We start from the raw sequence: 13,521 nt of genomic DNA, 5'->3' as shown, positions 1-13,521 counted from the left end.
TTACTTATGAGTTGCTTGTTCACTAATTTGTACCAGTTTACTGCATCATACTAGAAGGAAATGATTTAGACTGGGTTAAATTGATTTAATGGTTTCTGGTGAAATTCAAATGGCAGTGCCCAGTGTTTCTCTTTTCACTTAAAATTATACTGAAACTTGAAATAAGATTATAGCAGGTTTTAATGTATATTTGTATATTAATTTTTCTTTCTTGTGCTTTTATGTTATCATTGGTGCCATATGCAATCTTGGGCTGCCTGTATTGATTTAATTGCTATATTTTACTTTTTACTCACTATCTCTCTTGCCTTTAGCTCAGATTTCCATTTATAATAATAACAAGAACAACCATTCTATCTATATATATATCTATATTTTCTGCAATAAATATGTTGGATGTATGGATATAACATAATATAGCAACAGTTTAAGGATTTGTTTCAGTGGATGTTCTAAAATATTCTGTATAACACACAAAAGTTGAGACAGTTTTGGAATATCATTTGTTTTTTAATTTGTATATGTTATGCATCTTAGTGGGTTGATAATGTAATATATTTTATTAATATCTTGCAGAGCTTTTACGAGTTTTAAGGAGATCACAGCTAAAGAATCAAATTATGGAAATGCCCCTAGAGCAATTGACATTAAGAACTCTAAAAACAGCTTTGAGTGCAAATCCACGTGCACAGAATTACTTCAAAAGTATCGGTGGCCTTCAACTCTTAATGGATGGCCTTGGTATGTCAACAAGAATGGGCGAGATATCAAATTTAACAAAAGGATATGATCTCAGGTGTGGTTTTAACAAAACTAACATATACTATTGTTTTGGCTTTGTTATTTCAGTCAGTTCCATGAGTTAGAGAAATGATTCTCATGATTTGCAGTGATAAGGCACATATTTTAGAATCAATTTTCATATGGTACGATAGTAATCTACACAAATGATATGCAGTCACAACTAAACTAAAGGCAGCACAGTTTCATACATTCTAACAAACTTCACTACACAAGGATGTACTAGACACCACCATATTGTACATTTGACAAATATGTGATGACATATCTTAAACTTGTCTATTGTGAGAGATTTTCCGAGGTCTCAGCAAGAGATTCTTTCAACAGAGGGAAAAATAGTGACATTAGGGAGGAGCTCAGGAAGGAAGACTGCACCATTGTAAGATGTATCCCAAAATCTCTCTATATGAAATTTGAATACATAATGTCAATATCTTGTTGAATTTGTCTACAAATGTCAATGGATGACTTGAATTCCAAGCATAAAGTTTGATTGAAAGAGAGGATATATGATTTAGCATATGTGCAATAGCTATCTTGATGATAGGTCACAAATTAATATCCTAAGAGATATATCTATATGGTAGGTCACAGATCAATGGATATTAATCATAAAAAATCATGAATTGTCAGATTTAGAAATATTTACCTTCAAAAGAACTGCATCTTTTGAATAAATCAAAGTCTGATCAAAATTTTCTGGTTTTCCACTGAAAACAACACAGAAAACTGAAACATGCTATTTTAGGCCTTTTTCATCAAATGTATCTTCAATACATGATTGTAGGCTAGGTTTTATGTTACAGCTGTTTCAAGTTTTAATTATAACTTGGTTTTACAGAAATAGGCAATGGTTGAACTTGTGGGCAAAAAAAAATGCAAGAGGTTTTGGTTTAAAACTAAGTTGCCAGTTTGGGTTCAGGTTCAAGTTCGAGTTTGAAGAACCAGTTCATCGGAACAGCAAAATTTTGAAATTGGATTTGGGTTTGTTTCGGTTCAATAGGTCAAAAACTATGTGTATGTATATATATACGTACAGACATACACACACACACACACAATGATTTTCTTGGAGGAGGCTCTTGCTTCTGTTAAAGTAACTAAGACCGTTTCTGCAAATGTACTTTCATTGCCATTGTAATTGATGATTTCCAAATGCAGATTTGGATCTCATATATGTATAATATGAGAGGAGGAGATATGTCTCTTCAAGAGACATGAAGAGACATGTCTCTATAGTTAATCACCATTTAGTTTATAAATAACTATATGCATATCTCATCTTATATATATAATATTAATATATTAACCATATATGTAATATAATATAATATTATTGTATTATTATATAATAATATATAATGCATAATATATATAATACATATTATATTACATATATCATATATATTATATATATAAGATATATAATGCATAATATATAATATATATTATATATATAAGAATCACCAATAACAATTTATTTGAAAAACATAGACACAGATTAAATAATCAATGTTTTACTTCTATTGACGCTAAAACATAAACACTCCCTCTTTAGCAAGGGAGAAGTAAAACATCATTAGGTTAGAATCAAAATCATTATGTAATCAGCACAATGTATATTAAAATCTCTTAGCAACATAAAGTATTTCGTATGATCTCTACTCGCACATAAGCAATGTCTAGAGATGTCCATAGTGATTAAAATTTTCATGATCTCTACTTGCACTTAAGCAATGTCTAGAGATGTCCATGACACATTTGTAGTTCATGATCTCTGCTTGCACTTAAGCAATGTCTAGAGATGTTCATGACACACTCATGATCTCTACTTGCACTTAAGCAATGTCTAGAGATGCCCATAACACATTCATGATCTCTACTTGCACTTAAGCAATGTCTAGAGATGTTCATGATACACATATGATCTCTATTTGCACTTAAGCAATGTCTATAGATGCCTATAACACACTCATGATCTCTACTTGCACTTAAGCAATGTCTAGAGATGTCCATGATGACATAATAGATTTGTTACCCATGATCTCTAATTGCCCGAAAACAATATCTAGAGATGTTCATGATAGCAGGACTATCATTTGTAAGATCATCACCTTACAAAGATTACCTTCTGTTTGTTATCATGGTGTCCGGCAGATTCCGGCCCTAAGAACCATGATAACAGACATATCATATGTAAGATCGTCACCTTACAATGATTACCTTTTGTTTATAATGAAAGATCATCACCTTTCATTACATATCTGAACCAACAATTATATAACCAGATATAGATTGAAATCAACATATCAATTTTTACCTTTGAAATATTTCAATTTAACATTTCCCTTTAGAACTTCTCCTCATAGAGAAGATATCATCCATAAGGGATTGCACCTTAAAATTTCTCCCTCTAAATATTGATCCTGGGATGTCAGGTCCTCTTGTTACTTCCTCAGAAACTCTCTTTTCCCAAGGATGCTTGACAAACTCATCATTCCCTCATGATATACGTAGGAGTAGGCCCATCAACATCATGCAGTCACCCACATGGATTTCTAGACTCCCTCTGAGTATCAATCTTCTAAGCTCCAGCATTGCCTTCGGAGAAGTGTCATACTCCTTAATGTAGAAGGATCTTATAATCTCAATCATCAAAGATTCTTGCATCAAGAGCCACACTTGATCATTAGGGTCTTTGGAACTATTATCATTAGATTTAGTCTGCACAATATTTGGTAGCATATTTGAAGTACCAACCTTCTTTTCCTATAAGAATATCCTCAAACATAAAGGAAAAGATCAAAGCAAATGACCCTTATAGTATGTATAGAATTACAAATAAATGAATAGATAAATGTAAAAGATACAAATACTTATCTGCCCATGAGTATCATGGAATATCTCCTTTTCTAAGGATGGTTCAAGTGGGAATGAAACATTGTCTATAATTCCCCCCACAATGTAAAATTCCTACTCTTATATCGTTGAACACTTTTATATCACATCAAATTTGACAACTTCTTTCTAAGTCCCAATTTGCTCTTTTTCATTCATAGAAGCTCCAAACATTCATTAAGCTTAATAGTAGAAACTAACACAACCTCATCCACAATACGCTGATATCTTGATTGAGTATGAATGTGCCACTTGAATGACTCTACAACTCATATATCAAGTTTCATTTATCAAAGAGTGACTCATAGATAGTTTAATTAAAGTCACAACTTTCTTATGATGTACACAAGGGGTAGGCTCATTCACATAGTTGCATGAATTTTAGTTCTCTTGACTATTATATTTTATCGATCATTGAAGATTCTATCACAACATGATTTACTCCCTCTGAATCAATATGATCGAGATCACTGAAGATTGACTGAATCAGATCATTTATCTGCTCCCTCTCTTTCAAAGTTTCCTGAAATAGCTTTTATGTATAGAAATATAAGTAAGAAAGATATATAATAATCAAAAAGTAATTATCTCTTGTAATCAAAGGATAATATTTTTGAGACAATACTTGATCCACTTTGATACTTTTAATTTTCATATATTTTCTTTATTTTCATATATACATATTTCCTTATCAAAAATTATGCTATCAACACTAGATAATCCATTGTTTACTTCCTCTTAATCAATAAGATCAAGTTCACTGAAGTTCAACTAAATAACATCCTCAGTCTTCTCCTTCTCTTTCAAGGTTGCCTCTAATAACATGTCAGGCTCCCTCTGAATCTTAATCTCACTCTTCTTGCAATAAAATTCTCGGAAGAAAAGATCAAGGCACATAATTCCTTTTAATCATGTATAAATACACATAAGAATGTTAGTAATCTAACTTAAGTCTATTACTAACAAAATAAATGATTATAAAATGACATAACATAACACATAGTGATGTATAGAAGTCAAAAATTTAACCATACTTCATTTTTACCTTTTGTATTCTCATAATGAATCCTTTTTATGGTTATCAAACTTTATTTTGAATTATCAAATATCATTTTTTATAAATATAAATATATAAATACATATTTTACAATATTCAATACAAAGCATATTATGTATTCATTAACTTAATAATGTAGAGGAACATCTAATAAAATATGTGTATATTATTCAATAATAATATCAAGGATAACATACCTCATACTCACCTTTATAATCATGTGCCTTCATCCACATTGGCATCCTTTGCTGTGACAATTGAGATTTTATTACAGATTACAACCGTTTCCCATTTTCTATAATCCACTCACTCACATTCTTCGATGTCAAAGTTATAATAATTGATTCTTTCTTTTCATTAATGGTGGCACCTTGCTTTATGTTATTATCCACTATATATGAGTTGGTGGGCTCATCGAAGGTTGTATAGGTCTTTGAACAGATGCTAAACGTCAAAAAGATGAACCGCTAAATGCTAGACATCCTTTGTGCTCTTCCCCTCAATGAGATACCATCTTCCATACGTGTTAATTCATTCAGATCAATTAATTTGAACTTGCAATAATCATCATTCCTAGTATTGATGCAACCTTATATCTTATTGTTTTAAGATCGTTGATTAGATGTTCCTTCTCAATGTTGTGTTATTCTTTCCAATACCCCTGTATATAATTTATGCACAATAGTGTTGAAACACATGGTGTCATCTTATTTTCTTCCTAAAAAAATTCTGTGAACTTTCACACGAATCCTAATCTGCAGTTGTAATAATGATGTGGTATTGGTCGCTGTTCATATATGATTTGCAATGTCCAATATCGATATGGAATTTCAATCTGGAATATATTATCATCTTCGGTAATTTGGGAAGACTACTGAATGACATCTTATACCCATGAAAAGTCATGAGGCTAGAGAGAGATGCAACTATTCAATGGTAACTAGAATTACATCCTTAGCCAATTATGGTGTTAGTTTGTACGTGTCATCAGAAGGGATGATATGATCGATATCTTACTGCTGAAGATTTCTATCAGTTGGTTCATAATAATAATCGTTTCAATTTGTGTGATGTATCACTTGAGATGACTTTTAAATATTTGGCCTGTCTCAACCTTCCGATGTTAATCTCGAAGGAGATAAGAGGATCGATAGAACCAGTTGCAGAATATGTCTGATCCTGGCTCAATAGCAGATCAACCCCCGAACAGAATTTTAATAAAATACTAATTTGTAATTCTCAATTTGTTCTTTTCTTCTTTCACCATGCATAATCCTTGAGTTACATCCACAGGAATACAATTCCTCAATTTTGTTGTCTGTCAAGATTATCATAAGATTTGAATTAGACATATCTGGCTGGTAGATTTTGAGTTATTTTGTGGTAATTGTCAGAATTCAGTAACTGTTAACTATGCATTTGTTTTATAATGTTTTGCGAAGAATATCATAAAAAATTTGTGGCAATTTCTTAACCTCCTAAAACAAGGGACAAAGTTTAACAAATTAGGAGAAAAAGTAGTAAATACTTAGTACTAAAGTCTTGATCTAAGAAGGGCTTTCTATTATATTGTTGAATGATTCCATATCTCAGAATGTATTTCAATTAGTCAATACACACAAGTTGCAGAGCTCCGTTTTCTCTTCTTATAATAAATCCAAAACCCTTGGACAAAGAAAGCTTTGATGTTTTTGTTGACCATAACTCTAGTTTTCTTAAAGCATCAACTTGAGCTAGGAGATATTTAAACATTGATTTATTTTGTCCTTTCACAGGTGCATGTTAGTTCTCTTTTGGAAAATACATTAATTTTCATTCTCTACATCAATAACTGTATAACTCATCTGAACGTTGTTCATAGAGGTGGATGCAGTATTTATTTGTATCACTCATGAAGACATATAGACTCAGACATTTTCTTCTTTGTTTGCACCCAATTATTCTTTCCAATGTGCAGTTACATTTGCAGTTGGCTCTGATACCATGTTAAAGTAACTAAGACCGTTTCTGCAAGTGTGCTTTCATTGCCATTGTAATTGATAATTTCCAAATGCAGATTTGGATCTCATATATGTATAATATGAGAGGAGGAGACATGTCTCTTCAAGAGACATGAAGAGACATGTCTCTATAGTTAATCACCATTTAGTTTATAAATAACCATATGTATATCTCATCTTATATATATAATATTAATATATTAACCATATATGTAATATAATATAATATTATTATATTATTATATAATAATACATAATGCATGATATATATAATACATATTTTATTACATATATCATATATTATATATATAAGATATATAATGCATAATATATAATATATATTATATATTATATATATAATATATAATATATATTATATATATAAGAATAACCAATAACAATTTATCTGAAAAACATAGACAGATTAAATAATCAATGTTTTACTTCTACTGACGCTAAAACATTAACAACTTGAATGGGACCTTTAGAAGGGTCCTTTTTATCATCATGTTTTGTCCATCAATGATAGATATTGCACTCCCAATTTGTGCATTAACACTAATGCTACTTCCTTCTTTCTCAAATATGAGTTGATTTGTGTTGAGCCAAGAGATCTTATGAGGTGAGGTATGGGTTAGCCTTTTGAGTCTTGAATTTTCTTACAATGCTCTCATACAACCTCATGATGGCTGTCAAGAGTGTAACATCCCCTTTTCCCGAGTCCTTGCTAGCAACTACCATATCATCAAAATATAGTTACTACACATTTATGAGAAGGTAGTTACAACAATAATGTTCATGCGAAAGAGATTAATGGTTACAATCAGATTTAATTGAAGTATCCTAATTAACAATTGAAGGCATCATCAATAAATCTGAAAAGAGGACTTAAATTTTTCCATACACTCAAATTCAAAACCGGAGTTTGCCTAGTGCAGCATCTGCAAAAGCCAGGTTAGTCCACATATAACACTTAGGGCACAAATGGTTAAAGCAATGTATCGTAATGACCAATACCATTTAGGGCATCGAATACCACTGTATCAAAATGACCAATACCATATAGGGCATCAAATACCACTGTATCAAAATGACCAATTCCATTTAGGGCATCAATACCATTGCATCAAAATGATCAATACCATTTAGGGCATCAAATGCCACTGTATCAAAATGATCAATACCATTTATGGCATCGAATACCATTGTATCACCCCTTTTCCTATTGCTAAGTATGGCAATAACATATAGTTAAAAGATACATTCATATTCATTTTTCACATAAATGAAAGACAATTATAAGAACCATCAAGTAAGCCTATCTCATGCATATAGATACATTTCATGTTCATTTGGAAAGTCAACTGAATTAACTATTCACCAATTGCATTGAAGAGGAAAAGCCGATATCATTGAAGGGAATAACTGATTTAACAATATTAATCAATCTAACATATCTTCAACTTGTAAGTTTTAAATATCATAAGAGTATAATATTTGTTACCAGAAGATATTGAGTGCATATCGTATCTCTATCTTTTGCAAGCCTTGGCATCTGGTGGAGAGGAAAGACACTGTCAGGGGCTTAACCTCCCAACTGTGGACCCTTAAATATCCCCACAAGATCTCAACCAAGAAAGACCCTCCCTACTTGGAAATAAACATGGAACACCCTATCCAGCCACTAAGCATCCTAATATTTAGAGTATCAACCCACCACTCAACTAGGCATCAAGATCTAAACATTGGACTACCATGAGCTAACTCAGTAACTCTTATACTTCTTGCATTTTAATCTCTTTCTTTACTGACTTTCTTTTGTGCTTACAGGGATATCTCTCCTCTCACCTTTATTTGTTCAACCCTTTAGGTCTTGGGTGCGTCCTAGGAGATCCCAAGTTCATGCACGGAACAAGTAGAGATTTGACTATCCAGTAGAGTCTTATTCCTTGAGCTGAGCTTATCTCAAAGGCATATAGTCCACACCTCTGTATAAGTCAGTTCGAACATCTTTACACATCAGAAAAAGAATGGTGCTTGATCACAAAATATTTTATACACAAAGAAAGATGAGCACGAGAGTGTTCATAGGGATTTTGTGTCTTTTTATTATATACAAACAGGCTTGCATTATCGGCAATCATTCTATAAGCATGACATGAAAGAAATTCAAATTCTGCATTACTTGCAATCAATCAGTATCAACATAGAATAATGAAATCAACCTCCAACTAAGCAAGAACAAGGTTGCATAACTTGAATTCGCTTGATATATTGCCCTGTATAATTTGAGGAATGCTGGCTATGACACGATGATTTGCAAATTGGAGTTGTTTACAAAAAAGTTCCACAAGGCCGAAGCCTTTGCTAGCTTCTTATAATTGCAAAGGTTCCCAATGAATCTATTATGGTTGCAGATTTTGGCTTGAGACTGTAGAAGTAAAACAAAGCTCCTCTCATTTTGAGAAAATGGAAATTAAGAAAGAGAGAAGCGCCCTGCATGGTTATTGGAGGTAAAAATAAATAAGATGCCCACCAACGTATTCTTAGTTGCAAAAAGAAGCCAAGGTGGCGGTATGTGGTCAGCCTATCGGTCAAGAGTAACTCCCACAATTCAAAATTTAAAAGAAAAAAAACAGATATGAGAATAGAATATTGGTCAATCAATATGGAGCCAAATAAAATAAAATAATGATAATTATAAGGGTCCCCTTTCCACATGATATAAAATATATATTGGCATCATGGTATTGTGCCATCTCTATTTGTACGTACATGTGCATATATTTTAATTATATATTTATTTTATATCATATTGATATACACACATATACATATACATGTGTGTGCAAGTATGGATGTTAGAATAACATGGTGTCAATATAATCAAGAGACTCCACAACGATCAAAGGTAACAAGTTAAATCATTAAACAAAATGCTTAATGTTTTCTTGTCTTTTGAACCGACTGGGTAGCTTATGGCTGTCCAGTGGACATCCTTGCTTGTCTAGCCATTTTCCCTTAGCCATAGTGGTTCACGACTCATACCTATTGTTCCAATGATGGTGGTGCCCTCCGTACCCAATTCATTTCTGACAATGCTTCCTCCCTCGCCCCTTTCGACAATTGTATCATATCCCTCAATAATATTCATAATTATTATAACAAGTTATTCATAAACCATTATAACGACTAACCACCATATCATTTCCCATGAATTTATAATAAATAACCATTTTCCAAGTTTTCAAGATAATGATATAATAACATCATAACAGTTAACTAACATGTCATCTTCACATAAATTGTAACTAATTTTACCTGTCAACTGACTTCACATGAAACCTCAACGGCTATGAGCAATTTTAAATTGAGCCAAAAGTTGGGATGTAACATACCCTCCCACTTGTGTTTCATTGTCCTTGATGAACTTTGAAATTTTAATGAACACTATAAAGGAGCATTTAAAATTGGGCCAAAAATTGGGATGTAACAAAGAGAATCTCAAAAATCACCATCTTATGAAGTCTTTGAAAAAGGTCTAGCTGAGGGACATTATCAAACATTTTGCGAAATTCCACAAAGCAATAGTAGACCTTTGAAGAGCGATAGAGCAGTGCTTAGCCTCCTCAATGATAGCCCATAAGGTCAACATGTGGTCCATGGTTTGAAAGTTTGCCTTGAGATTAGCCTGTCCCTTCTGCCGAAGATGGCATCGACCAAGTTCCCTAGAGACAATAGTGTGCAAAATGGTGGCGTATAATTTGGAGAAAGTGTGCCTCACCATGATGGTTCTATAGTTGTTGGTATCAGAAGCCTAGCAAACCTTGTGAATCAGATGGATAACATGTCGTGACTAGGAAGGAGAAACTAGTACAAACCACCTTGTTGAAGAGAACCGTGAGGAAGGGGCCAAAAACCATGATAGCAAGTTTGAAGAGTTCCACTTGGAACCCTTTTTCATATGCTGCTCTGCTACTGTTCATGAATCTGATAGCCTCACAAATATTGGGGAAGGTAAAGATATGGCAATGGGATATGGGAGTGAGGGGATTGGGTGTTGGCCAAGGATATCATAGAAGTTAGAGGTGTGCAAGACCGAGGTGTTGTAATCCAAGATGGAGGGGTCGAGGTGTGGGAAAAGAGTGCACCAAAAGGACAAAAGGACTTGGGGGACTGCAAGAGTGAAGTGCAAATGGATCTAGATTGCGACAACATGGACACTTGCATCTTATGGCAAAGGATGCAGTGGTTGATGAGTTTCAATTGTGTGAACGAGGGGGTGGGGATGGAAGAAGTCGTGTGAATCGAGTGACGAAAGGACTTGTAGACCTTGTCCTATTGCTAGTTCATAAGACAAGTGTTTTGGCGTTTGAGGCTGCGTGAGGAGGTTGAGCAACGAGGGAAGGAAAGGAGGTTCCACTCCCAAAGCACAAAGGCCAGGTAATTAAGCATGGTAGAGGCACACCCAATGTTGGTGAAAGGATCTGGGGGGAGAAGATGTGTAGGGTGAAGAGGTCTTAGTCTCCATCGTTGAAAGAAATGGAAGTGTGGGTGGGGGGTAGCACCTAGGGGAAGGGGGAGGAGGTGGGGGGAAAGGGCTAGAAGGGGAGGTGGGGAAGAGAGGTTGAGCAACAAAGGAAGGAGAGGAGAGAACGCAAGGTGAAGCAGTGAGGGAAGGAGAGGAGGGCCCACTCTCAAAGCACAAGAACAAAAGGAAGATAAGATATCTTATATGAGATATTGAAATTAATTTGAGTGATTTGTAATGTATTTGAGTCCATTAAATCAAGATGTAAAGGCTAGAGAAGCCATTCGTAATAAGTTGTCAAAATTGTGCAAGGAGGTCTTAAAGTTGTCAAGAATATCAAAATATGAAAGAATGTCTTATAAAGGCTAAAATTGATGTAAAATGTCTATTTAAGTCCATTTTAGGGTTATTCAAGTGTCCATGCAAAGATTTGTCAAATTTTGAGTTAAACTTGCAAAAGTTGTAATGCAAAATGCATAAAATGTTGTCATGAAAATGCATCATGATTAAAAGAATCTAAGGAGTTGGTTCAAAAGGTAGTTGACAAGTTGTAAACCACCAAAGAGAGTATAAAAACTGATGTATGATTGAACCAAAGCATAATGGAAGGAAACATTTACATTTGAAACTAATTAGGAGTGATTCTAAGTTGTTATTTTGTTTGAGTTTTCAGTTTTTGTGTTGGTTTCAGGTCTTGTACGACAATATACAGCCTGGAAACCATGCATAATCTGTACATTTTGATATTAGGATGAATAACCTTTCTTTTGGATTTGGTTTGGGTTTATTTCATGGAGAAATGAATAAGTTATGGTAGTTTTGGTAAAAGTTGTTATTTACAGATTTGAGGATGCTCGACTACAGTCATATTGAAATGTTTGGTATGGACACATTGTGATGAATTAGGAACTCTATTTGTATTCATTGAAAATATAAGTGAACTTTCATCTCCAATTGGTTTGAGTCATTTTCATTTAGATTTCTATAAGTTATGTGTATTGGAGTGAAGACTGGTATTTAAGGATCTCCATTGAAGTTACAGGCAAAGATTGGTGTTTTTGTAATTATCTATGCATTGGAAAAATTGATGGCTTATAGATTCAGAAACAAGACTCATGTATGGTTAATTGGAAATTGATTTGGTTTCATTTTGGATTTATCTTAAGAAGGATATTGGATGCCCTAGGCAGGGTTACAGATTTTATTTCTGGTTTATGACAGAAAATATGGGTCTTGGTTCAGAGAACATAACTTCTACTTGGTTAATTAGAGTGGGCTCAGATTTCGATATGTTTTAGAAATACTAATTATGAATAATTTCTCCAAAGGGTTTGTCAGGAAAGTTTCAGGAACCATAGTTATGAATAATGGAATCTGATATACAAATTAGGATATGCAAATTGAGAAAGGTTGATGTTTTAGTGTTGAAAAATGATTTGTTTTGCCTCATGAGATGCCTTTAACAATGGAATTTATTTAATGGATGTTGAAGGGATCAACATGTATCCTATTGATTGGTTGGTTTGTAGGATGCTCTGCATCACATTTCTTCTGCTGAAATCAAATTATCACGTTCGGTGAGAACAACGCATCCTATTTGTTCCAAATTGCATATAAGATCTGTTTCAAATGTTTGACAGTCTTCCAAGGCTGCTTGCAATTGGGTTAGTAGTTTTCTTAGCGTCTCTTCCTTGTGTCCCATGAGACCCTGGCATCTGTAAAACATCTTTGAAGATAGAATGACTTCACATGCCACCATGACATCCAAATCAGTATTGACAATCTCCTCCGAATCTACCAAAAGTCCTTATAGACTGTTGGCTTCTTGATTAATAGAAATAATCAAATCGTGTAGAGTTTCTTCAATTTCTCTAATGCGTTCGAGAACTCTCACCGCATCTTTGATGGCTTGCAGTCCTTCTAAGACAACTTCTCCAAAGTAAGTTTTTGCCACTTCCATTATTTGTTTCTCTTGAGGTATCTGAGATGAAGTAACCGCATGTTGCAAAGATTGTTGTTGAATAACTTCATTTAGGTGAGCAACCTCCTGCTTGATCTGATTCTTCTTCTCCCATAACTCATGATTTCTTTTTGATACATTGGCAAGTGCACCATGAGCATCTTGTAGACGGCCCAGCTGTGATTGCTTACCAAGTTCGATTTTGGTTAACTTGTAATCTGAACGATTAATTTCTTCAACCGGTTTGTCCACCAATGGTTCAACAACCTCCACA

The 13,521-nt window shown here is 33.7% G+C and overlaps 1 protein-coding gene across 3 annotated transcripts in view; it reads left to right on the top strand.

Moving 5' to 3' along the window:
• The window catches only part of LOC149567066 (binding protein), a 278,549-nt gene that overhangs the window by 112,368 nt on the left and 152,660 nt on the right, over positions 1-13,521 (top strand). For all 3 annotated transcript variants that reach the window (XM_089820295.1, XM_089820294.1, XM_089820296.1), the window contains one exon: positions 577-796. In XM_089820295.1, the coding sequence (XP_089676421.1) occupies positions 577-796 (220 nt within the window). The remainder of the gene's footprint in view (positions 1-576; positions 797-13,521) is intronic.

The sequence above is a fragment of the Cupressus sempervirens genome, chromosome 3, assembly GCF_028749045.1.
Source record: "Cupressus sempervirens isolate cs-2001-9-10 chromosome 3, ASM2874904v1, whole genome shotgun sequence".
Taxonomy (NCBI): Eukaryota; Viridiplantae; Streptophyta; class Pinopsida; order Cupressales; family Cupressaceae; genus Cupressus; species Cupressus sempervirens.
This window is presented reverse-complemented; position numbering and strand designations above follow the sequence as displayed.